At 46.1% G+C, this 26457-nt stretch overlaps 1 protein-coding gene across 2 annotated transcripts; it reads right to left on the bottom strand.

Moving 5' to 3' along the window:
* Positions 1–210: 210 nt before the first annotated feature.
* Positions 211–25544, bottom strand: LOC135510324 (myotubularin-related protein 1-like). 2 transcript variants are annotated; one of them, XM_064931163.1, is made up of 16 exons: positions 25078–25544; positions 23438–23540; positions 21187–21262; positions 13266–13360; positions 10816–10923; positions 10592–10690; positions 10236–10319; positions 9724–9873; positions 9455–9643; positions 8452–8637; positions 5582–5740; positions 5093–5140; positions 4912–5004; positions 4687–4800; positions 3999–4175; positions 211–3922 (listed from the first exon to the last, which is right to left on the bottom strand). In XM_064931163.1, exons 1-16 carry the CDS (start codon positions 25206–25208, stop codon positions 3749–3751), a joined length of 1986 nt encoding a protein of 661 aa, XP_064787235.1. In that variant the 5' UTR covers positions 25209–25544; the 3' UTR covers positions 211–3748. The 2 variants fall into 2 exon arrangements, with proteins under 2 accessions (XP_064787235.1, XP_064787234.1); XM_064931162.1 differs by lacking the exon at positions 25078–25544 and having other exon boundaries at positions 23438–25071.
* Positions 25545–26457: the final 913 nt, after the last annotated feature.

The raw sequence follows: 26457 nt of genomic DNA, 5'->3' as shown, positions 1-26457 counted from the left end.
TGCACGCAAACACAGTTAACAAAGGGCCACTGGTAACTTGGACAACTTCTTATAATACTAAACAGACATGTAATGACAGATTATTCCTATACTGCTGCAGTTCTATACATCTATATTTCACTGCTGTCTCGCTCACTGGCAAATACATTGTGGAACGACGACATTCATACGATCAATAAAATTTGAAAAGAAAGCCAAAGACTGTTTCTTTTCTTGTATCAGTGCAATGTACGACGTTTTTATTTGCGATGAGCTGTGAAAAGCATATTAGATTAATTGGTCACCCACAGAAGCACCAAGGCATAATGCTAACTGCTTGATATCTTAAGACGAGAGACATGCATGTAAAATACACATGGTAAAGGCTTAATGTTTGAGGTGAACACATTTACCACAGAATCGTTCAATGAAGGTGCAGTACAGTGTTGAACATTTTAAGCATGACATAGTGGTTATAACAATAACGGTTTCTAACACATGCATAATTTCAAGTAGGCTTAACCAATCAGTGAAAGGCATGTAAAAATTTTAGGTTAATCTTACGGACTATTCAAGTTAGGTAATGGCGTGGGTACAGGGTCAACCAATGCAAAAACGTACCTATGTCCACATATGGGTATTTGATTCAATTGCCACTCAAATAATGAGCATATTTTTTTCTTTCTTCATAGTTGAGAAAAGGATGGTCAGTATTGTTATTTGGCTTAAAGGCCACAAGAGGGCCCTATGAGTTGAACATTACCAGTGACTACCATTACCATCTTGTTAGGCCTTAGAGTAAAAACCAAGGGAGCAACTTTGGTTTTAGAGGGGGGGGGGTATTTACAGTACAAGTCAAAAGTTTGGACACCAACTCATTCAAGGGTTTTTCTTTATTTGAAATATTTTCTACCGAAGAATAGTGAAGACATCAAAACTGTGAATTAACACATATGGAATCATGTAGTAACCAAAAAGGTGTTATCAAAATATATTTTAAATTCTTCAAAGTAGCCACCCTTTGTCTTTGACAGCTTTGTGCACTCTTGGCATTCTCTCAACCAGCTTCACCTGTAATGATTTTCCAACAGTCTTGAAGGAGTTCCCACATGCTGAGTGCTTGTTGGCTGCTTTTCCTTCAATCTGCTGTCCAACTCATCCCAAACGATCTCAATTGGGTTGAGGTCGGGTGATTTGTGGAGGACAGGTCATCTGATGCAACACTCCATCACTCTCCTTGGTCAAATAGACCTTACACAGCCTGGAGGTGTGTGTTGGGTCATTGTCTTGAAAAACGTATGATAGTCCCACTAAGCACAAACCAGATGGGATGGCGTATTGCTGCAGAATGCTGTGGTAGCCACGCTGGTTAAGTGTGCCTTGAATTCTAAATCAGTTTCATCAGCAAAGCACCATCACACCACCTCCTCCATGCTTTACGATGGGAACCACACATGCAGAGATCATCTGCATCTCACAAAGACAAGACGGTTGGAACCAAAATCTAAAATTTGGACTCAACCCAAGGACAGACTTCCACTGGTCTAATGTCCATTGCTCATGTTTCTTTGTCCAAGCAAGTCACTTCTTCTTATTGGTGTCCTTTAGTAGTGGTTACTTTGCAGCAATTCGACCATGAAGGCCTGATTCACATCTCCTCTGAACAGTTGATGTTGAGATGTGTCTGTTACTTAAACTCTGAAGCATTTATTTGGGCTGCAATTTCTGAGGCTGGTAACTCTCTAATGAACTTATCCTCTGCAGCAGAGGTAACTCTGGGTCTTCCATTCCTGTGGCATTCCTCATAAGAGCCAGTTTCATCAATAGCGCTGATGGTTTTTGCGACTGCACTTGAAGAAACTTTCAAAGTTCTTGACTGGCCTTCACGTCTTAAAGTAATGATGGATTGTCATTTCACCAAATAGTGCTATCTTCTGTATATCACCCCTACCTTGTCACAACAACAGTCTCAAACGCATTAAGGGAAAAAAAAGTCCAGAAATTAACTTTTTACAAGGCACACCTGTTAATTGAAATGCATTCTAGCTGGCTGAGAGAATGCCTTGACAGATTTGCACACTCTTGGCAAAGGGTTGCTACTTTGAAGAATCTCAAATCTATTTAGATTTGTTTATCACTTTTTTGGTTACTACATGATTCCATATGTGTTAATTCATAGTTTGTCTTCACTGTTATTCTACAATGTAGAAAATAGTACAAGTAAAGACAAACCTTTGAATGAGTAGGTGTGTCCAAACTTTGGACTGGATAGCAAAATGTATATCTCCAGTACCATTCGGATCAACACTCCAAACAGCCTACCCGACCTTTCAGAGGCGTCCGCATGGTCCTAAAGCACACTGGTTGTCTCATTTTGTATCACATTCAAATGATAAACCTGGGGGGTGGGCAAAAATGTCTATCCCAAGTGAAAGTTCCACCCCTGGTAAAAAAACACCAGTAGAAATGCACAATCTAATACAAAAGCACCACTGGGTAAAAGGTTCAAACACAAAACAAAAGGATTTGGCATCAGCAGAGTATAAGTAAATCACGTGGGGAAAAAACAAACAAACATGGTTGCATTTACACAGGCAGTCTAAATCTGTTCCACTGATTCATCAGATCAGAATTGTCAACTGAGCAAAAGATCAGAATTGCACTGCCTGTGTAAACACAGCCTATGACCAATAACAGTGTGGATAAGCAACAAATACACATTGAATAGAAAGGCAAAGATGACATTTTTAAGAGTGCACAGACTTTGAATGGAACATGTTGATAGGAACACATGACAGGGTACATTAAAAGGGAAGGACAGGAATAGGGGACACACATTACAAGGTACCAGTTATGGCACAGCTGGATAAGGTTAAGTAGTACATACAGAGCTCTTATTTAGGCTATGTCCCAAATGGCACTCTACACAGCTTTTGATCAGGCTAAATAGGGTACCATTTGGGACGTATCCTTAATGATCCACTTGATATAACATGCTTACTCGAATGGGTTTAAAAAAGTGCACTTTATTTTAAATTTCTACACGTCGTCTATGAATTCAACATATTTCTAATATTGGAAACTGTCGTCAATTGTAAAGAGTATAATACTTTGGGTAGGTAGAAATGTTAGTTCAATCTATTCATATGTTCTATGTTAAAATACACACCAAATAATATGGTGCTTTTTTTCTCAATTTCATTACCTCATTTCTTTTCCCTTATTTTAAATACAAAAAAAAATGAGACTTTGTTAAAAATGTGTACCTCGTTTCTCAAGTTAAACTCGTTCTAGTTCTTTATGATAAAAAAACGAAGTGAAAAAGTGATTCAGGAATACGAAGATGGACAAACAAGTGGTTACAGGTGTGTGTTCAGTTCTGTGTTGGGGACTGCATTCAGGTGTGTGTGTGTGTGTGTGTTCAGTTCTGTGTTGGGGACTGCATTCAGGTGTGTGTGTGTTCAGTTCTGTGTTGGACTGCATGCAGGTGTGTGTTCAGTTCTGTGTTGGACTGCATGCCGGTGTGTGTTCAGTTCTGTGTTGGGGACTGCATGCAGGGGTGTGTGTGTTCAGTTCTGTGTTGGGGACTGCATTCAGGTGTGTGTGTGTTCAGTTCTGTGTTGGGGACTGCATTCAGGTGTGTGTGTGTTCAGTTCTGTGTTGGGGACTGCATTCAGGTGTGTGTGTGTTTAGTTCTGTGTTGGGGACTGCATTCAGGTGTGTCTGTGTTTAGTTCTGTGTTGGACTGCATTCAGGTGTGTGTACTGTATTAAACAATGGTGTGTAGGGGCGTGCCCCCGCTGTGTGAGGGTGATGATGTGTGTTCTGATGAAGACGAGAGAGAGCCGCGTGATGAAGATGCTTCCCTCTCCAACTCGTCTACCTTCCTCTGTAACTCTGCTCTTAGGAACAACAGCTCCTTCAGGTTCTGGTGCACCGGCATCTGAGGAGAGAGATGCAGAGTTAGAAACATGTACGGATACACGTGCAGAACAAGCCGTAAACCAACCCACCCCTACCTGCGGCCTCATACGAGGGCTCCATCGTACGTAGTAGCCCGTCCACAGCTCCAGGTGTCTGACGCTAGCTAGAGGGTACAAGACCTGGTGCTCATAGTCCACATAGAACGGGTTGGTGAAGTCCTCTGGTTGACTGTTGATATAGGACCACAGAGAGACTGTCTTTGTCTGGACTTCCTGTTGAGGAGGAGAGACAGGCATGAGTTAATCAACATTCCACACATGGCTTTAAATCAAATCTAATTTTATTTGACACATGGTTAGCAGATGTTAATGCGAGTGTAGCGAAATGCTTGTGCTTCTAGTTCCGACAATGCAGTAATAACCAACAATTCCAAAACTACTACCTTATACACACAAGTGTAAAGGGATAAAGAATATGTACATAAAGATATATGAATGAGTGATGGTACAGAGCAGCATAGGCAAGATACAGTAGATGGTATCGAGACAGTATATACATATGAGATGAGTATGTAAACAAAGTGGCATAGTTTAAAGTGGCTAGTGATACATGTATTACATAAGGATGCAGTAGATGATAGAGTACAGTATATACGTATACATATGAGATTAATAATGTAGGGTATGTAAACATTATATACAGTAAGAGACCAGATGAGAACTTAATTCATTGTGACTAGGTGACCCAACCTCCCACCCCCATCAGCAAAGAAATGGTCCGTACCTTGGCTACTCTTTCCTGTTCGCTGTCGTAGAGGAATGTACCAAATAGACAACTATAGAGGTGGTCCAGAATGGTTATCAGGAACAACTCATTAAACTCAAACGCTGCAGGGAACTAGGAACAAATAGACAGAAAGAAAAAAGTATAATTTGTTTGTGTGTAGCAGGGAAAACTCATCAGATGTGTGTACATGCATGTACTTTGTGTGTGACAGTTGCCACTCACCTGTCTGTTCATCTGCCAGACACAGTCTATAAACTGGATAAAGAGAGGCGATCTCTCCGAGTTGGCATGGTTCTCATCCCCATGACCCACACGCTGAAAAACACAGGTTATTACACAAAGAGCCCCTCAAACACCTGTATAAAAACCCGCAGGAAACCATATAAAAACACACAATCCTCACCGCAGCAAACTTGTGTCCGAAGCTGATCCACTCCTTCTCCAACAGCACCTGAGGAGACACAGCTCATACTTTACAGAACTGACCACAGAAACCTCCCTCACCAACAAGGCACTGCAGTGATCTTGAGATCTTGTAATAATGAATCAAAAGTGGCTGAAGTTAGGATGTTGTCAGCTAGGCTCTGAGCAGTATTAGCTAGCTGACAAACTAGAAACTAACCAACACATTGTTTAGACAGTTGATTTTGAGTGCTAGATTGACAAACTAAAATAATTTGAAGACGGTTTATTTGTGTTAAAATACAGCAGGTATGCCCTTTGGACCACCAGGCTGTTGATGTCGTTTTTGTGTTTATACTTTTCAAAATGACAAGGACAGTTTTGATTGGGAACGACTATAGAATGTTCCAAGCTGCCACTGTGACAATTGTCCACAGACAGCCTTTACCCCTTCTCCCCCCTCCTCCCTTTATACATCCCTCCTACCCACCTGGAATCCTCTCAGGGTGCGGTAGTGGCTGTCCAGCATCAGCATGGCCAGGGAGGTGAGCTGGGCCGTCCGGTCCCATCCATCACTACAGTGGACCATCACAGAGGTCTTACCAGACTCCAGCTTGTCAGCTATACGCACAGCGCCCGCCAGGAGCAGCTAGGGGGACATTTAGTGACAGTAAGCCTGATCTATGAACCACCCCCTGTGTGTGTGTGTGTCAAATCAAATCTTATTTGTCATATGCGCAGAACACAACAGGTGTTGACATCTGTGAGATGCTTACTTACGAGCCCTTAACCAACAACGCAGTTCAAGAAATAGAGTTAAGAAAATATTTACTAAATAAACTAAAAGTAAAACAAAACATAGTAAAATCTAAAAGTAACAAGAAAATGACGTAACAATAACGAGGCTATATCCAAGGGGTACCGGTGGTATGCATAGATAATAAACAGCAAATGGTGTAAATTGGGGGGGGGTGTCAAAATGTAAATAGTCTGGGTGACCATTTGTTTAATTGTTCAGCAGTCTTATGGGAAGCTGTTAAGAAGCCTATTGGTCCTAGAATTGGCGCTTTGGTACCGCTTGCTGTCCTGTAGCAGAGAGAACAGTCTGACTTGGGTGTTTGGAGTCTGACAATTTTTTGGGCCTTCCTCTGACACTGCCTAGTTTACATACACCTTAGTCAAATACATTTAAACTCAGTTTTTCACAATTCCTGACATTTGATCCTAGTAAAAATGCTCTGTTTTCGGTCAGTTAGGATCACCACTTTATTTTAAGAATGTGGGCACAGGGACTATGATGGCTCACGGCTGGGTTTCCCTTTGTAGTCCGTAATAGTTTAAGCCCTGACATATCCAACAAGCGTCAGAGGCGGCATAGTAGGATTTAATCTCAGTCCTGTATTGACGCTTGGCCTGTTTGATGGTTCGTCTGAAGGCATAGCGGGATTTCTTATAAGCTCTAGCCTTTCACTCAGTGCGGATGTTGCCTGTAATCCATGGCTTCTGGTTGGGGTATGTACGGTCACTGTGGGGATGACGTCATCGATGCACTTTTATTTAACTAGGCAAGTCAGTTAAGGACAAATTCTTATTTACAATGAAGGCCTAACGACGCTGGGCCAATTGTGAGCCTCCCTATGGGACTCCCAATCACGGCCGGTTGTGATACAGCCTGGAAACAAACCCGAACATATTCCAGTCTGTGCTAGCAAAACAGTCCTGTAGTGTAGAATTCACGTCATCTGACCACTTCAATATTGAGCGAGTAACTGCTTTAGCTTTTGCGCGTAAGCAGGAAAGAATTGTGGTCATTGCATTGTATGCGTCTCGGTGTGGAGTAAAGGTGGTCTGGAGTTGACATGCTGGTAGAAATAAGGTCAAACGGATTTAAGTTTGCCTGCATTAAAGTCCCCGGACACTAGGAGTGCTGCTTCTGGATGAGCATTTTCTTGTTTGCTTCTGGCCCTATACAGCTTGTTGAGTGGGGTCTTAGTGCCAGCATTGGGTTGTGGTGGTAAATAGATGGCTACGAATAATATAGATGAGAACTCTCTTGGTAGATAATGTGTATTCTACCTCAGGCAAGCAGTGGTGTAAAGTACTTTTAAGTACTTAAGTCGTTTTTTGGGGTGTCTGTACTTTACTCTTTATATTTGACAACTTTTACTCCACTTCACTCCCAAAGAAAATAATGTACTTTTTAACTCCATACATTTTCCCTGACATCTAAAAGTACTCGTTACATTTAGAATGCTAAAGCAGAATTATGGCACCAATATAATGCGAATCAATATAATGCTAAAGCAGAATTATGGCACCAATATAATGATAACCAATATAATGCTAATCAATATAATGCTTTGTCATCCATACTGCCTCATCTGGCAGACTCACGAAACACAAATACTTGTTTGTACAGGATGTCTGAGTGTTGGAGTGTGCCCGTAATTAAATATTGTGCCCGTAATTAAATTGTGCTGTCTGGTTTGCTTAATATAAGGAATTTGATGTATAGCATGTACTTTTACACAAGTATGACGTTTTGAGTACTTTTCCCACCCCTGTACTTAAGTACATTTAAAACCAGATACTTTTACTGGGCAACTTTTACTTTTACTTGAGTCATTTTCTGTTAATTATCATCCTTGAGTATTTTTTCCACCACTGCAGGTGAGCAATACCTCAAGACTTATTTTATATTAGACATCGCACACCAGCAGTTATTGACAAATAGGCACACACCCCTGCACCTCGCTTTACCAGATGTAGCTGCTCTGTTCTGCCGAAACACAGAGAAACCAGCCAGCTCTATATTATCCATGTCGTCTTTCAGCCAAGTCTCTGTGAAACATAAGATATTACAGTTTTTAATGTCCCGTTGGAAGTATAGTCTTAATCGTAGATCGTCCAGTTTGTTTTCCAATGATTTCAAGTTGGCCAATAATACCGAGGGTAGTGGTGGTTTACCTACTTGTCCACAAATTCTTACAAGGCACCCCGCCCTCCTCCTCCTTCTCGGTCTTTTCTTCACGCTGATGATGGGGATTTGGGCCTTGTCTCGACAAAGCAGTATGTCCTTGGCGTCGGACTCATTAAAGAAAAAAAATCTTTGACCAGTTCGAGGTGAGTAATCGCTGTTCTGATGTCCAGAAGCTCTTTCCAGTCATGAGACGGTAGCAGCAACTTTATGTCCAAAATTAGTTAAACAATGTGAGCCCCCCCCCAAAAAAAAAACAAACAAACAGCACAGTTGGTTAAGAGCCTGTAAAATGTCAGCCATTCCCTCCGGCACCATTATCATAGTGTGTGTACAAAATAGAGAGAGCAAAACTCAGAGAAAAGACAGAGAGTCCTCCTTACCCGTATGTACTCTAGCCAGTGTGTCTGGTCGACTGCAGAGTGCCAGTGAGCCTCATCTATACTAGGGTAGACCACTTCCTTCAGTTTCCTCAGTGACTCTCTCATCACGTGGATGTTGGGGATCTCCAGGAAGTTGAGTTCTACGTTGGGATAGAAACTCTCACTCTCATAACCACCATCCTTAGCCTGGGAGAGAGGAGGGGAGAGGGTGGAAGGAAGAAAGGAGGCAGGGGTAGAAGGAATGAAGGAGGGAGGGAGGGGTAGAAGGAAGGAAGGAGGGAGGGGTAGAAGGAAGAAAGGAGGCAGGGGTGGAAGGAAGAAAGGAGGAAGGAGGGAGGGGTAGAAGGAAGGAAGAGGGAGGAGGAAGGAAGGAGGGAGGGGTAGAAGGAAGGAAGGAGGGAGGGGTAGAAGGAAGGAGGGAGGGGGGTAGAAGGAAGGAGGGAGGGGGGGTAGAAGGAAGGAGGGAGGGGGTGGAAGGAAGGAGGGGGTGGAAGGAAGGAGGAGGGGGGTGGAAGGAAGGAGGAGGGGGGTGGAAGGAAGGAGGAGGGGGGTGGAAGGAAGGAGGAGGGGGGTGGAAGGAAGGAGGAGGGAGGGGTGGAAGGAAGGAGGGGGGTGGAAGGAAGGAAGGAAGGAGGGAGGGGTAGAAGGAAGGAGGGAGGGGTAGAAGGAAGGAGGGAGGGGTAGAAGGAAGGAGGGAGGGGTAGAAGGAAGGAGGGAGGGGTAGAAGGAAGGAGGGAGGGGTGGAAGGAAGGAGGGAGGGGTGGAAGGAAGGAGGGAGGGGTGGAAGGAAGGAGGGAGGGGTAGAAGGAAGGAGGGAGGGGTAGAAGGAAGGAGGGAGGGGTAGAAGGAAGGAGGGAGGGGTAGAAGGAAGGAGGGAGGGGTAGAAGGAAGGAGGGAGGGGTGGAAGGAGGGAGGGGTAGAAGGGAGATAAGTAGAGTGAAAAAGGAGAAGGGGTGGAAGCAGCTTAACACAGCGATGGAGTTCCTTGATTTAACAACTACACCTTGTTGTTGTCTGCCACGCTGCTCTGTCGGGCATCAAAGATGGTGAGTTTGTGAGACTGAGCGTTGGCATCCATGATGGTCTGGAGGTATCTCTCGTCCTCCTTACAACGCCGGTCAGAGGGGCCCACTAAAGGCTGACTGCTACGGACTATAGTGGCCTGGCTCTCCGGGTGGATCCACGATAACACCTAGGGGGGTTTAAGTACCATCCTCACTGATTTAACGAGGTAACTTTCACTGTCATTTTCCCAGAGAGAGAGATGCCTACCGGTATGCGATGCCTGGCCCTAAAGGCTGCCACTCCTTTGAGGTGGTCATCCTTGATGCTGGTGGGGATGACGACCAGGGCAGGGTAGGTGTCACACACATCATAACTACTGTTCATCTTGCTGATGGTCCAACTCTCGTTGGGGAGACCCTGGGGGGGGCAGGAACAGGAACACTGCTAAATGTACTGAAGAACAGTTCATATAAGAGAGTCTTACATGTAAACATTTCAAAGACTTCAAGAATCAATGCACATTAACCTCAAAGGATTGTGGGAGTGTGGATGAATCAGAGTAAGGCTTTCTACACACCTGCTGAACTACCCTAATATCCAGAACTAGTGGGAGATGAGTGAGTAAGAGTGATTAAATGCATCTAGACACATGCTAATCTCACTGATATAAACCTTTCGGTCTTGAGTGAAACTACAACTTCGCCTTATCTAAGTGAACATGTCTATTAGCTAATATTCACTACATCTTCACAATCTAAAGTACAAACTTCCATGGTTACCTGTCTCTTGTACTCTGCCATGGGGTCATACACCTTCCACCCATCCACAGGAAACTCCTCCTTATACAGGAAGGCAAACAGGGGCTGCAATGGGATAGGCCAGGGAGAGTGAGTGGCAGGTCTTTCAACCAATCAATCAGCAAGGATTCTAAGACTCCACCCCATGTTATGATCCCCTTCGAGTAATATTTTTCCGAACAAACCAATATATAAATTCTAATCAAGAGCCTGCCCCATTGTGAGTAACACATCCCTGCACCTATTAGGCTGCTGGGATCTTTAACTCCCACCCCATTCTGCTTGAGTGACATCTCTGCACCTATCAGGCTGCGAGGAGAGTGATTGATAGGTCTCACCAGGTCGTTTGACAGGGGGAAGGCGTGTTTGGCCAGCACCTCCACTATCTCTGGTTGGCTGGCATCCTCCTTATAGGCAAACCTGGGACTACGCATGTCCTGATGGAGAGAGAGATGTTTCATTACAAATTGATAACTGACAGGACAACTTGCACAACCCAAACATAAAACTTGATGTATACTGATGCTATAGATGATCTATTTGAGTGCAATCTCACATTCACCTTACAGACGATCTCCATGCCCCTTGTGTTCTCTCCATGACTCTGAACACTGATGGTCTCCAGACGGCTGATTGCTCCCAGGTTCACATCCAGGATGAACGGAGTGTCCTGGGAACAGGAATCAGACGCGAATGGGACGGGGATTAGACGCAAATGGGACGGGGATTAGACGGAAATGGGACGGGGATTAGACGCAAATGGGACGGGGATTAGGCGGAAATGGGACGGGGATTAGACGCAAATGGGACGGGGATTAGGCGGAAATGGGACGGGGATTAGACGCAAATGGGACGGGGATTAGACAAATGGGGACAAATGGGACGGGGATTAGACGCAAATGGGACGGGGATTAGACGCAAATGGGACGGGGATTAGACGCAATTGGGACGGGGATTAGACGAAATGGGACGGGGATTAGACGCAAATGGGACGGGGATTAGGCGGAAATGGGACGGGGATTAGACGCAAATGGGACGGGGATTAGGCGGAAATGGGACGGGGATTAGACGCAAATGGGACGGGATTAGACGCAAATGGGACGGGGATTAGACGCAAATGGGACGGGGATTAGACGCAAATGGGACGGGATTAGACGCAAATGGGACGGGATTAGACGCAAATGGGACGGGATTAGACGGAAATGGGACGGGGATTAGGCGGAAATGGGACGGGGATTAGACGCAAATGGGACGGGGATTAGACGCAAATGGGACGGGATTAGGCGGAAATGGGACGGGGATTAGACATAAAATGGGACGGGGATTAGACGCAAATGGGACGGGGATTAGGCGGAAATGGGACGGGGATTAGGCGGAAATGGGACGGGGATTAGACGCAAATGGGACGGGGATTAGACGCAAATGGGATTAGACGAAATGGGACGGGATTAGACGCAAATGGGACGGGATTAGACGGAAATGGGACGGGATTAGACGGAAATGGGACGGGGATTAGACGGAAATGGGATTAGACGGAAATGGGACGGGATTAGACGCAAATGGGACGGGATTAGACATAAATGGGACGGGGATTAGACGGAAATGGGAGGCGGAAATGGGATTAGACGCAAATGGGACGGGGATTAGACGGAAATGGGACGGGGATTAGCGGAAATGGGACGGGGGACAAATGGGACGGGATTAGACGCAAATGGGACGGGGATTAGACGCAAATGGGACGGGATTAGGCGAAATGGGCGGAAATGGGACGGGGATTAGACGCAAATGGGACGGGGATTAGAAAATGGGACGGGGATTAGACGCAAATGGGACGGGGATTAGCGCAAATGGGACGGGGGGATTACGGGGCGGAAATGGGACGGGGAGGCGGAAATGGGACGGGGATTAGACGCAAATGGGACGGGGATTAGGCGGAAATGGGACGGGGACGGGGATAGAAAATGGGACGGGGACGCAAATGGGACGGGGATTAGGCGGAAATGGGACGGGGATTAGGCGGAAATGGGACGGGGATTAGGCGGAAATGGGACGGGGATTAGGCGCAAATGGGACGGGGATTAGACGCAAATGGGACGGGGATTAGACGCAAATGGGACGGGGATTAGGCGGAAATGGGACGGGGATTAGACGCAAATGGGACGGGGATTAGACGGAAATGGGACGGGGATTAGGCGGAAATGGGACGGGGATTAGGCGGAAATGGGACGGGGATTAGACGCAAATGGGACGGGGATTAGACGCAAATGGGACGGGGATTAGACGCAAATGGGACGGGGATTAGACGGAAATGGGACGGGGATTAGACGGAAATGGGACGGGGATTAGGCGGAAATGGGACGGGGAGTAGACGCAAATGGGACGGGGATTAGACGCAAATGGGACGGGGATTAGGCGGAAATGGGACGGGGATTAGACGCAAATGGGACGGGGATTAGACGCAAATGGGACGGGGATTAGGCGGAAATGGGACGGGATTAGGCGGAAATGGGACGGGGATTAGACGAAATGGGACGGGGATTAGACGCAAATGGGACGGGATTAGACGCAAATGGGACGGGGATTAGACGCAAATGGGACGGGATTAGACGCAAATGGGACGGGGATTAGACGCAAATGGGACGGGGATTAGACGCAAATGGGACGGGGATTAGACGCAAATGGGACGGGGATTAGACGCAAATGGGACGGGGATTAGACGGAAATGGGACGGGGATTAGGCGGAAATGGGACGGGGATTAGGCGGAAATGGGACGGGGATTAGGCGGAAATGGGACGGGGATTAGGCGGAAATGGGACGGGGATTAGGCGGAAATGGGACGGGGATTAGGCGGAAATGGGACGGGGATTAGGCGGAAATGGGACGGGGATTAGACGCAAATGGGACGGGGATTAGATGGGTTTAAAGTTTAAGTTTTAAATAAAGAGTTGGGTGAACAAACAATGGTCAAGCTTGAGATGCGCTTGTGTGTCTGTGTGTGTGTGTACTCTTACCCTCTCCAGGCTGATAAAGTATAGTTTATAGTTGGTGCTGGTGAGGGTTCCGGTCACCAAACCCGTGAAGGGACAGATGTACATCACATCCTTGGCTGAGGGAACAAACAAATACACGACAGCGTTGAAACAGTGTTCAGTGGGAGGAAACAGACTGATGTCGCTCTTTACGTGAATCAAACTAGGAAAGTGTAAAACATGTCAACAACTACAGCTGCTCTCGTACCAGGATGAAGAAAGAGAAAAACAGAAACGGACAGAAAACGGGTAAATAAGTCAAATGGAGACAAGATCTGGACAGAGAGAGAGAGAGGGGGAGTACACTGAAAAGTAGTGGATGGATTCTAGAGAGAGAGAGTACACTGAAAAGTAGTGGATGGATTCTAGAGAGAGAGAGTACACTGAAAAGTAGTGGATGGATTCTAGAGAGGGAGAGAGAGAGAGGGGGAGTACACTGAAAAGTAGTGGATGGATTATAGAGAGGAGAGAGAGAGAGAGGGGGGTACACTGAAAAGTAGTGGATGGATTCTAGAGAGAGAGAGTACACTGAAAAGTAGTGGATGGATTCTAGAGAGGAGAGAGAGAGAGGGGGAGTACACTGAAAAGTAGTGGATGGATTCTAGAGAGGGAGAGAGAGAGGGGGGGGTACACTGAAAAGTAGTGGATGGATTCTAGAGAGAAAGAGAGAGAGAGGGGGAGTACACTGAAAAGTAGTGGATGGATTCTAGAGGGAGAGAGAGAGAGTACACTGAAAAGTAGTGGATTGATTCTAGAGAGAGAGAGGGGGAGTACACTGAAAAGTAGTGGATGGATTCTAGAGAGAGAGAGAGAGAGTACACTGAAAAGTAGTGGATGGATTCTAGAGAGGGAGACAGAGAGAGAGAGGGGGGATACACTGAAAAGTAGTGGATGGATTCTAGAGAGAGAGAGGGGGAGTACACTGAAAAGTAGTGGATGGATTCTAGAGAGAGAGAGAGAGGGGGAGTACACTGAAAAGTAGTGGATGGATTCTAGAGAGAGAGAGAGAGAGAGGGGGAGTACACTGAAAAGTAGTGGATGGATTCTAGAGAGACAGAGAGAGAGTACACTGAAAAGTAGCGGATGGATTCTAGAGAGAGGGGGGAGTACACTGAAAAGTAGTGGATGGATTCTAGAGAGGGAGACAGAGAGAGAGAGGGGGGTACACTGAAAAGTAGTGGATGGATTCTAGAGAGAGAGAGGGGGAGTACACTGAAAAGTAGTGGATGGATTCTAGAGAGAGAGAGAGAGAGAGGGGGAGTACACTGAAAAGTAGTGGATGGATTCTAGAGAGACAGAGAGAGAGTACACTGAAAAGTAGTGGATGGATTCTAGAGAGAGAGAGAGGGCGGAGTACACTGAAAAGTAGTGGATGGATTCTAGAGAGGGAGAAAGAGAGAGAGAGAGGGGGGTACACTGAAAAGTAGTGGATGGATTCTAGAGAGAGAGTACACTGAAAAGTAGTGGATGGATTCTAGAGAGAGAGAGAGAGAGAGAGAGAGAGAGAGAGAGGGGGAGTACACTGAAAAGTAGTTGATGGATTCTAGAGAGAGAGAGAGAGAGAGGGGGAGTACACTGAAAAGTAGTGGATGGATTCTAGAGAGGGAGAGAGAGAGAGAGAGGGGGGGTACACTGAAAAGTAGTGGATGGATTCTAGAGAGAGAGAGAGGGGGAGTACACTGAAAAGTAGTGGATGGATTCTAGAGAGAGAGAGAGAGAGAGAGAGAGTACACTGAAAAGTAGTGGATGGATTCTAGAGAGAGAGAGAGGGGGAGTACACTGAAAAGTAGTGGATGGATTCTAGAGAGGGAGAGAGAGAGGGGGGGTACACTGAAAAGTAGTGGATGGATTCTAGAGAGGGAGAGAGGGGAGTACACTGAAAAGTAGTGGATGGATTCGAGAGAGTGGGGGGTACACTGAAAAGTAGTGGATGATTCTAGAGAGAGGGGGGAGTACACTGAAAAGTAGTGGATGGATTCTAGAGAGGGAGAGGGGGGTACACTGAAAAGTAGTGGATGGATTCTAGAGACAGAGAGAGAGGGGGAGTACACTGAAAAGTAGTAGATGGATTCTAGAGAGGGAGAGGGGGGGTACACTGAAAAGTAGTGGATGGATTCTAGAGGGAGAGAGGGGGAGTACACTGAAAAGTAGTGGATGATTCTAGAGAGAGGGGGGGAGTACACTGAAAAGTAGTGGATGGATTCTAGAGCGAGAGCGAGAGTACACTGAAAAGTAGTGGATGGATTCTAGAGAGGGAGAGAGAGGGGGAGTAGACTGAAAAGTAGTGGATGCATTCTAGAGAGAGGGGGAGTACACTGAAAAGTAGTGGATGGATTCTAGAGAGGGAGAGAGAGGGGGAGTAGACTGAAAAGTAGTGGATGCATTCTAGAGAGAGGGGGAGTACACTGAAAAGTAGTGGATGGATTCTAGAGAGAGAGAGAGGGGGAGTACACTGAAAAGTAGTGGATGGATTCTAGAGAGGGAGACAGAGAGAGAGGGGGGTACACTGAAAAGTAGTGGATGGATTCTAGAGAGAGAGAGAGAGAGAGTACACTGAAAAGTAGTGGATGATTCTAGAGAGAGAGGGGGAGTACACTGAAAAGTAGTGGATGGATTCTAGAGAGAGAGAGAGAGAGAGAGAGAGAGAGAGAGAGAGGGGGAGTACACTGAAAAGTAGTGGATGGATTCTAGAGAGGGAGACAGAGAGAGAGGGGGGTACACTGAAAAGTAGTGGATGATTCTAGAGAGAGAGGGGGAGTACACTGAAAAGTAGTGGATGGATTCTAGAGAGAGAGAGAGAGAGGGGGGGTACACTGAAAAGTAGTGGATGGATTCTAGAGAGAGAGGGGGAGTACACTGAAAAGTAGTGGATGGATTCTAGAGAGAGAGAGAGAGTACACTGAAAAGTAGTGGATGATTCTAGAGAGAGGGGGAGTACACTGAAAAGTAGTGGATGTATTCTAGAGAGAGAGAGAGAGAGGGGGAGTACACTGAAAAGTAGTGGATGGATTCTAGAGAGAGAGAGAGAGAGAGTACACTGAAAAGTAGTGGATGAATTCTAGAGAGAGAGAGGGGGAGTACACTGAAAAGTAGTGGATGGATTCTAGAGAGGGAGAGGGGGGGTACACTGAAAAGTAGTGGATGGATTCTAGAGGGGGAGAGAGGGGGAGTACACTGAAAAGTAGTGGATGGATTCGAGAGAGGGAGACAGAGAGAGGGGGGGTACACTGAAAAGTAGTGGATGGATTCTAGAGAGGGAGAGAGGGGGAGTACACTGAAAAGTAGTGGATGGATTCTAGAGAGAGAGAGAGAGAGAGGGGGAGTACACTGAAAAGTAGTGGATGGATTCTAGAGAGAGAGAGGGGGGGTGAGTACACTGAAAAGTAGTGGATGGATTCTAGAGAGGGAGAGAAAGAGAGGGGGGTACACTGAAAAGTAGTGGATGGATTCTAGAGAGAGAGAGAGAGGGGGGGGGTACACTGAAAAGTAGTGGATGGATTCTAGAGTGAGAGAGGGGGAGTACACTGAAAAGTAGTGGATGGATTCTAGAGAGAGAGAGAGAGGGGGGTACACTGAAAAGTAGTGGATGATTCTAGAGAGAGAGAGGGAGTACACTGAAAAGTAGTGGATGGATTCTAGAGAGAGAGAGAGTACACTGAAAAGTAGTGGATGATTCTAGAGAGAGGGGGAGTACACTGAAAAGTAGTGGATGTATTCTAGAGAGAGAGAGAGAGAGAGAGAGGGGGACTACACTGAAAAGTAGTGGATGGATTCTAGAGAGAGAGGGGGAGTACACTGAAAAGTAGTGGATGGATTCTAGAGACAGAGAGAGGGGGAGTACACTGAAAAGTAGTAGATGGATTCTAGAGAGGGAGAGGGGGGGTACACTGAAAAGTAGTGGATGGATTCTAGAGGGGGAGAACACTGAAAAGTAGTGGATGGATTCGAGAGAGAGAGAGAGAGGGGGGTACACTGAAAAGTAGTGGATGGATTCTAGAGAGGGAGAGAGGGGGAGTACACTGAAAAGTAGTGGATGGATTCTAGAGAGAGAGGGGGAGTACACTGAAAAGTAGTGGATGGATTCTAGAGAGAGAGAGAGTACACTGAAAAGTAGTGGATGATTCTAGAGAGAGGGGGAGTACACTGAAAAGTAGTGGATGTATTCTAGAGAGAGAGAGAGAGAGGGGGAGTACACTGAAAAGTAGTGGATGGATTCTAGAGAGAGAGAGAGAGAGAGAGTACACTGAAAAGTAGTGGATGAATTCTAGAGAGAGAGAGGGGGAGTACACTGAAAAGTAGTGGATGGATTCTAGAGAGGGAGAGGGGGGTACACTGAAAAGTAGTGGATGGATTCGAGAGAGGGAGACAGAGAGAGGGGGGTACACTGAAAAGTAGTGGATGGATTCTAGAGAGGGAGAGAGGGGGAGTACACTGAAAAGTAGTGGATGGATTCTAGAGAGAGAGAGAGAGAGAGGGGGGGAGTACACTGAAAAGTAGTGGATGGATTCTAGAGAGAGAGAGGGGGGGAGTACACTGAAAAGTAGTGGATGGATTCTAGAGAGGGAGAGAGAGAGAGAGGGGGGTACACTGAAAAGTAGTGGATGGATTCTAGAGAGAGAGAGAGAGAGAGGGGGGGTACACTGAAAAGTAGTGGATGGATTCTAGAGTGAGAGAGGGGGAGTACACTGAAAAGTAGTGGATGGATTCTAGAGAGAGAGAGAGAGAGAGAGAGAGAGAGAGGGGGAGAGTACACTGAAAAGTAGTGGATGGATTCTAGAGAGGGAGACAGAGAGAGAGGGGGGTACACTGAAAAGTAGTGGATGATTCTAGAGAGAGAGGGGGAGTACACTGAAAAGTAGTGGATGGATTCTAGAGAGAGAGAGAGTACACTGAAAAGTAGTGGATGATTCTAGAGAGAGGGGGAGTACACTGAAAAGTAGTGGATGTATTCTAGAGAGAGAGAGAGAGAGAGAGAGAGAGGGGGAGTACACTGAAAAGTAGTGGATGGATTCTAGAGAGAGAGAGAGAGTACACTGAAAAGTAGTGGATGGATTCTAGAGAGAGAGGGGGAGTACACTGAAAAGTAGTGGATGGATTCTAGAGAGAGAGAGGGGGAGTACACTGAAAAATAGTAGATGGATTCTAGAGAGGGAGAGGGGGGGTACACTGAAAAGTAGTGGATGGATTCTAGAGGGGGAGAACACTGAAAAGTAGTGGATGGATTCGAGAGAGAGAGAGAGAGAGAGAGAGAGAGAGGGGGTACACTGAAAAGTAGTGGATGGATTCTAGAGAGGGAGAGAGGGGGAGTACACTGAAAAGTAGTGGATGGATTCTAGAGAGAGAGAGAGAGAGGGGGAGTACACTGAAAAGTAGTGGATGGATTCTAGAGAGAGAGAGAGAGGGGGGTACACTGAAAAGTAGTGGATGGATTCTAGAGAGAGAGAGAGAGAGAGGGGGAGTACACTGAAAAGTAGTGGATGGATTCTAGAGAGAGAGAGGGGGAGTACACTGAAAAGTAGTGGATGTATTCTAGAGAGAGAGAGAGAGAGAGAGAGGGGGAGTACACTGAAAAGTAGTGGATGGATTCTAGAGAGAGAGGGGGGAGTACACTGAAAAGTAGTGGATGGATTCTAGAGACAGAGAGAGGGGGAGTACACTGAAAAGTAGTAGATGGATTCTAGAGAGGGAGAGGGGGGTACACTGAAAAGTAGTGGATGGATTCTAGAGGGGAGAACACTGAAAAGTAGTGGATGGATTCGAGAGAGAGAGAGAGAGGGGGGGTACACTGAAAAGTAGTGGATGGATTCTAGAGAGGGAGAGAGGGGGAGTACACTGAAAAGTAGTGGATGGATTCTAGAGAGAGGGGGAGTACACTGAAAAGTAGTGGATGGATTCTAGAGAGAGAGAGAGAGTACACTGAAAAGTAGTGGATGATTCTAGAGAGAGGGGGAGTACACTGAAAAGTAGTGGATGTATTCTAGAGAGAGAGAGAGAGAGGGGGAGTACACTGAAAAGTAGTGGATGGATTCTAGAGAGAGAGAGAGAGAGAGAGAGAGTACACTGAAAAGTAGTGGATGAATTCTAGAGAGAGAGAGGGGGAGTACACTGAAAAGTAGTGGATGGATTCTAGAGAGGGAGAGGGGGGGTACACTGAAAAGTAGTGGATGGATTCGAGAGAGGGAGAGAGGGGGAGTACACTGAAAAGTAGTGGATGGATTCTAGAGAGGGAGAGAGGGGGAGTACACTGAAAAGTAGTGGATGGATTCTAGAGAGGGAGACAGAGAGAGAGGGGGAGTACACTGAAAAGTAGTAGATGGATTCTAGAGAGAGAGAGGGGGGAGTACACTGAAAAGTAGTGGATGGATTCTAGAGAGGGGAGAGAGAGAGAGAGGGGGTACACTGAAAAGTAGTGGATGGATTCTAGAGAGAGAGAGAGAGAGAGAGGGGGGTACACTGAAAAGTAGTGGATGGATTCTAGAGTGAGAGAGGGGGAGTACACTGAAAAGTAGTGGATGGATTCTAGAGAGAGAGAGAGAGAGAGAGAGAGAGAGGGGGAGAGTACACTGAAAAGTAGTGGATGGATTCTAGAGAGGGAGACAGAGAGAGAGGGGGGTACACTGAAAAGTAGTGGATGATTCTAGAGAGAGAGGGGGAGTACACTGAAAAGTAGTGGATGGATTCTAGAGAGAGAGAGGGGGAGTACACTGAAAAGTAGTGGATGGATTCTAGAGAGAGAGAGGGGGAGTACACTGAAAAATAGTAGATGGATTCTAGAGAGGGAGAGGGGGGTACACTGAAAAGTAGTGGATGGATTCTAGAGGGGGAGAACACTGAAAAGTAGTGGATGGATTCGAGAGAGAGAGAGAGAGAGAGAGAGGGGGTACACTGAAAAGTAGTGGATGGATTCTAGAGAGGGAGAGAGGGGGAGTACACTGAAAAGTAGTGGATGGATTCTAGAGAGAGAGAGAGAGAGAGGGGGAGTACACTGAAAAGTAGTGGATGGATTCTAGAGAGAGAGAGAGAGGGGGGGTACACTGAAAAGTAGTGGATGGATTCTAGAGAGAGAGAGAGAGAGAGGGGGAGTACACTGAAAAGTAGTGGATGGATTCTAGAGAGAGAGAGGGGGAGTACACTGAAAAGTAGTGGATGGATTCTAGAGGGAGAGAGAGAGAGAGGGGGGTACACTGAAAAGTAGTGGATGGATTCTAGAGAGAGAGAGAGGGGGGTACACTGAAAAGTAGTGGATGGATTCTAGAGTGAGAGAGGGGGAGTACACTGAAAAGTAGTGGATGGATTCTAGAGAGAGGGGGAGTACACTGAAAAGTAGTGGATGGATTCTAGAGAGGGAGACAGAGAGAGAGAGGGGGGGTACACTGAAAAGTAGTGGATGGATTCTAGAGAGAGAGGGGGAGTACACTGAAAAGTAGTGGATGGATTCTAGAGAGAGGGGGAGTACACTGAAAAGTAGTGGATGGATTCTAGAGAGTGAGAGAGGGGGAGTACACTGAAAAGTAGTGGATGGATTCTAGAGAGAGAGAGGGGGAGTACACTGAAAAGTAGTGGATGGATTCTAGAGAGAGAGAGGGGGAGTACACTGAAAAGTAGTAGATGGATTCTAGAGAGAGAGAGTACACTGAAAAGTAGTAGATGGATTCTAGAGGGGGGGTACACTGAAAAGTAGTTGATGGATTCTAGAGAGGGAGACAGAGAGAAAGAGAGGGGGGTACACTGAAAAGTAGTAGGTGGATTCTAGAGAGAGAGAGGGGGAGTACACTGAAAAGTAGTAGGTGGATTCTAGAGAGAGAGAGGGGGAGTACACTGAAAAGTAGTAGGTGGATTCTAGAGAGGGAAACAGAGAGAGAGACCGAGAGGGACTGAAGACAGAGACCGTAGTGCTACTAACCCACAGCCTTGATTGTCTCTCCCGGTACCAGTGGAACCTCATCCGTCTGGACCTGCTTGGTTCCGTCTCTTGGAGGCTAGAACATAGAACCACAGTAAGGAACAGATCTAGAACTTAAACAGAACCTCGGGTCCTAAGCAGAACCATTTCTCACTGTCACAGACCTACAGCTAACAGAGGTGAAAGCCAAAGAGAGGGGTAGAAACTGGGAGACGAAGGGGGTAAGTGAAAGAGAGGGGTAGACACTGGGAGACGAAGGGGGTAAGTGAAAGAGAGGGGTAGACACTGGGAGACGAAGGGGGTAAGTGGAAGAGAGGGGTAGACACTGGGAGACGAAGGGGGTAAGTGAAAGAGAGGGGTAGACACTGGGAGACGAAGGGGGTAAGTGAAAGAGAGGGGTAGACACTGGGAGACGAAGGGGGTAAGTGGAAGAGAGGGATCAAAGCAATGGGGAAAGGAAATAGAGAGATTGTTCCTTCTCCCTTGTCTATAGCTCTGTCAGAGGCGGCATAAGGCCCTATGTGACTCAAGCGCGAATCGCGGGTTTGATTCCTGCTCGGGCCAACCATACGTAAAATGTTTGCACGCATGACCAAGTCTCTCTAGATAAAATCGTCTGCTAATTAGCATATATCATAAGGGGCAGGAGAGAGGGATGGAGGGAGAGAAGAGAGAGACTTGCTAAAGCATTATCAGGAAACTCAGAGTCACTGTTGCCCTGGTAAATATGTCCTCCTTCCATAGAGTCCTTAACCAGGGAGAGGCATGGTAACCGTGGAAGCAGAGGGCAATAGGAAGAGTTACTTCTGTTACAGTTGCAAGTTATCTTGAGTGTGAAGGAGGAAAGAGAACAAGAGTATAAGGAGAGAGAATTTGAGAGAACGAGAGAGAGAGAGAATTCAAGCGCGAGAGAGGGAGAACGAGAGAGAGAGGGAGAACGAGAGAGAGAGGGAGAACGAGAGAGAGAATGCAGAAAAGGCAGAAGAGTTGATGAAAGGGTCTTTGAGGCCCAAAAGGTCATGTCTCGTCTACAGAGACAGGATATGAGGCGTGTGTGGGCGACGGAACTTTGTAGAAAAATGTGAATAGTTAGAATCAGTGGAGTTCTAACAGGAAGTGAAGAAGGGAAAGCAGAAGGGAGCGAAGCCACACAATCGCAGACAGGCTACAGTAACACCCTGAAGTCTGTAGACCAGAGTATCTGGAGAGTCAAAACAGCAGCTCCTACAAACTAGAAAGCACAAAGAATTAGCTGAAAGCTTGAGACAGCCATAGAAGAGTAGGTCATCACATAGGAAAACCGGTTTTCTACACAGCTCTGTATTCCACACGCTCCTTGACAGGTTGTCAAGTAGTAAGATAAACCCGTTTTAATATTAATGGACTTTGGCGGGTGGAAGCAGTAACAGTCTTTAAATCTTACACTCAGAACAGACCACTTGGACACCTGTGGGTTACAGACAACACACACACACACACGCCTAGTGGACACTAACATCACCAGGAGGCAAAGCTGCAACAGGTGGTGAGAGAAGCACTGACAGTGAATACAAATCTATAAACCTCTAAACCTCTGTAAAACACTGCTTTAGACTAGGGTTTCCTAAACTTGGTCCATCTGGGGTTTCCTGCAGCACTACACAGCTGATTCAAATAACCAACTCATCAAGCTTTGATCATTTGAATCAGCTGTGTAGTGCTGGGGCAAAAAAACAAAATGTGCTCCCAGGCGGGGCCCTGGACAGAGTTGGGGAAACACTGCTGTAGACTGGACTGGAAGCAAAAGTCTGAGTCAGTTGGCGTAGAAGAAGAATGACGGGCATGACCGAGTCAGTTGGCGTAGAAGAAGAATGACGGGCATGACCGAGTCAGTTGGCGTAGAAGAAGAATGACGGGCATGACCGAGTCAGTTGGTGTAGAAGAAGAATGACGGGCATGACCGAGTCAGTTGACGTAGAAGAAGAATGACGGGCATGACTGAGTCAGTTGACGTAGAGGAAGAATGACGGGCATGACCGAGTCAGTTGATGTAGAGGAAGAATGACGGGCATGACCGAGTCAGTTGACGTAGACTACGACACAAATCCCGCTCTACACAGCTACTTGAAGTGTATAAGCACACACAGACACTGATGGTTAATTAACCTCACCCTTGGGAGATCTGTCCTCCTCCAATCCTGTCAGTCAGAAAACTCAACTGTGTGATGACTGTGTCTAAACCTGTTATTGTATGTGTGTGTGTGTGTCCCACCTTGCAGTCTCCGGATGCAGTGTCAGCGGGTACAGATGATATCTGGCAGGAGATGGTGGCTGCTATCAGCTGCTTACACCATTCTACATGAGAACCTGTAGGACTGGAGGAGGGAGGAGGAGCCGGGAGAGGGAGAAGGGATCGGGGGAGGAGCCGGGAGAAGGAGGTGGGAGATGAGGGAGGTGTGAGACGAGGGAGGGAGGGAGGTGGGAGACGAGGGAGTGGGACAGGGGATATACAGAAAGCGAGGAGGAAGAGAGACATGAGGGAGAGGGTAATAGAGTGCAAAAGAGAGGGATGAGGGTACACATATGACAGAGAGAGACAGGGAGAGAGAGGGGGACAGAGGGATCAAGGGAGAGAGAGACCCAACCAAATCAAGAGAAAACTAAAATATTATAATTACTTGACACATTGGAAAGAATTAACAACAAAACAGAGCAAACTAGAATGCTATTTGGCCCTAAACAGAGAGGACACAGTGGCAGAATAACCACCGACTGACCCAAAATGAAGGAAATCTTTGACTATGTACAGACTCAGTGAGCATAGCCTTGCTATTGAGAAAGGCTGCCGTAGGCAGACATGGCTCTCAAGAGAAGACAGGCTATGTGCTCACTGCCCACAAAACGAGGTGGAAACTGAGCTGCACTTCCTAAACTCCTGTCAAATGTATGACCATATTAAAGACCATATTTCCCTCATATTACACAGATCCACAAAGAATTTGAAAACAAATCCAATTTTGATAAACTCCCCTATCGATTGGGTGAAATACCACAGTGTGCATCACAACAGCAAGATGTGTGACCTGTTACCACAAGAAAAGGGTAACCAGTGAATAACACCATTGTAAACACAACCCAAATGTATTTATGTTCCCATTGTTAGAACACTGGTTTATAGACATTCGACATTTGAAATGTCTTTATTATTTTGGAACTTTTGTCCGTCTACTTTTAAATGAATTATTATTTCAATTGTGTTTATTATCTAGCTAGTTCACTTGCTTTGGCAATGTAAACAAACATATGTTCCCCATGCGAGTAAAGCCCCTAACGATAGCGATATACATGTTTATTGTCAACTGTAAATCCTTAGCCTAAGGGAGAGATACCATAGACAGTCAGACGCGGTAGTTGCGCCACAATAAGTAAGCCTGTGTGCAACATTCTGGGCTGAAACAGGTCGCGGTTCGGCCGAGTCCTGCTGGCAAAGACTCGGCTGTATAACTGAGGCGTGTTCGCTTGGCACGGATCCCTGCGTCCATCTGGAGGCGCTGAAATACACGAGACACAGTCTGCGACTAGAGATTCATGTACTGCTTTGTTTCACGGGGCAATAATCGAATGCATGTTGCAGAGCAGTGCAGCACTTTGAAAAGCAAACATTACAACTGTCGCGTTCTCGTTAAATTACACCAACAACATATGTCAAACAAGTCTCCTAAATGCATGCAGACAACGACATCGCCCATCAGAAAAAGCACAACATTGTAACGGTTTTGTAACAACATATGGTAAACAATTGTCTAGGCTGCAGCCTACGAAAGACATTCGCTCTTCTATGCGCGACACTGCCCAGTGTAAATGAGCCTAACATTGTAACAGCTGTGTACCGATATCAAAATAACCTATCACCTGTCCAATGTCTCCACGCTATCCTGTTTCGATCCAGAGGTGGCCAATGTCCGAGGCTTGTTTCGATTCGGTATTCCCGGCTGCGCAGTGCCATCTCCACCCGCGACTCCTCCAAACAACTGCTTTTCCATTTTCCAGCTCCACTACCCGGTTTCCTTCTCGTTAGATGATGGATCAAATCTAAATCCTTTCCGATTGTCAACAGATCTGGGTTGCAGGCGACGTGTTTAAGAATGTGTTAGCTTCCGTTAGCTATTAGCTCACAGCACGAGACAGAATACGGTTGTTCGCAAACTGCCAAGTCTGATTGTTAACTGATAAATTAAGTGTGTGTGTGTTTATTTACTAGCAGAAACCGAGCGCTTTAACACGCGAACCACTGAGATTACCCAAAATGCATTTCTGGAGCGAGAAGCTCACATCCTCATCAACCAGTTTCAGCATCAAAAACCATTAGATTGAGGATGTGTTAACTGTTTAATGCCTACTTCCCATAAAATAGGTCTGGTTATTACATTGTTAGTGCGCCTGCAAATGTAGGTCACAAGAGGTACGTGTAACTGCCCAAATAAAGGAAACTTTTGAGTAAACGAGGGCCACAACGTATATTGAAAGCAGGTGGCTCCACATAGGCATGATTCCTGAGTTAATTAAGGAATTAACATCCCATCATGCTTAGGGTCATGTTTAAAAATGCCCAGTGTACCACTTTGAAAGAGGGGTCTCGAAGGAGCATAGGGGGTTTAAAGGGTGTGTCTCAGTCTCCAGAACTCAACCCAGTTAAACACTTCTGGGAGATTCTGGAGCGGTGCATGAGACCGCGTTTTTCACCACCATCAACAAAACACCAAATGATTGAATTGGTTGGAGAAGAACGGTGTCTGCATCCCTCCAAGAGTTCCAGACACTTGTAGAATGTAATGCCAAGGTGCATTGAAGCTGTGGTGGCCCAACGCCATAGTAAGACACCTGATGTTTTGTTGATTTGTGTCAGTTACAGTAGTAGTAACTTATTCCAGGAAGCTAGGGTCGGCCCCATTGATATGGAGCTAGAACGTATACTGAACAAAAATATAAACACAACATGCAACCATTTCAAAAGGTTTTACTGAGTTGGTTCATAGGGAAATCAGTCAAATGAAATAAATTAATTTGGCCCTATTCTATGGATTTCACATGACTGGGAATACAGGTCTGAGACATCCTCTGAAGGGACAAGGTCAGTTTAGGCCTGAGACATCCTCTGAAGGGACAAGGTCAGTTTAGGTCTGAGACATCCTCTGAAGGGACAAGGTCAGTTTAGGTCTGAGACATCCTCTGAAGGGACAAGGTCAGTTTAGGTCTGAGACATCCTCTGAAGGGACAAGGTCAGTTTAGGTC

The sequence above is a fragment of the Oncorhynchus masou genome, chromosome 23 (genome assembly GCF_036934945.1).
Source record: "Oncorhynchus masou masou isolate Uvic2021 chromosome 23, UVic_Omas_1.1, whole genome shotgun sequence".
In the NCBI taxonomy this organism is placed as follows: Eukaryota; Metazoa; Chordata; class Actinopteri; order Salmoniformes; family Salmonidae; genus Oncorhynchus; species Oncorhynchus masou.
This window is presented reverse-complemented; position numbering and strand designations above follow the sequence as displayed.

What these genes read in the sequence shown, in the direction of transcription:
- LOC135510324 (XM_064931162.1), bottom strand. Translation starts at nt 23,701, where the DNA reads ATGTCTCTCTTCCTCCTCGCTTTCTGTATATCCCCTGTCCCACTCCCT. An exon ending in GCACCCTGAGAGGATTCCAG is followed by an intron (nt 5,141 to 5,581) that starts GTGGGTAGGAGG and finishes GTGTCTCCTCAG; the next exon opens with GTGCTGTTGGAGAAGGAGTG. An exon ending in TCGGACACAAGTTTGCTGCG is followed by an intron (nt 5,005 to 5,092) that starts GTGAGGATTGTG and finishes TGTGTTTTTCAG; the next exon opens with CGTGTGGGTCATGGGGATGA.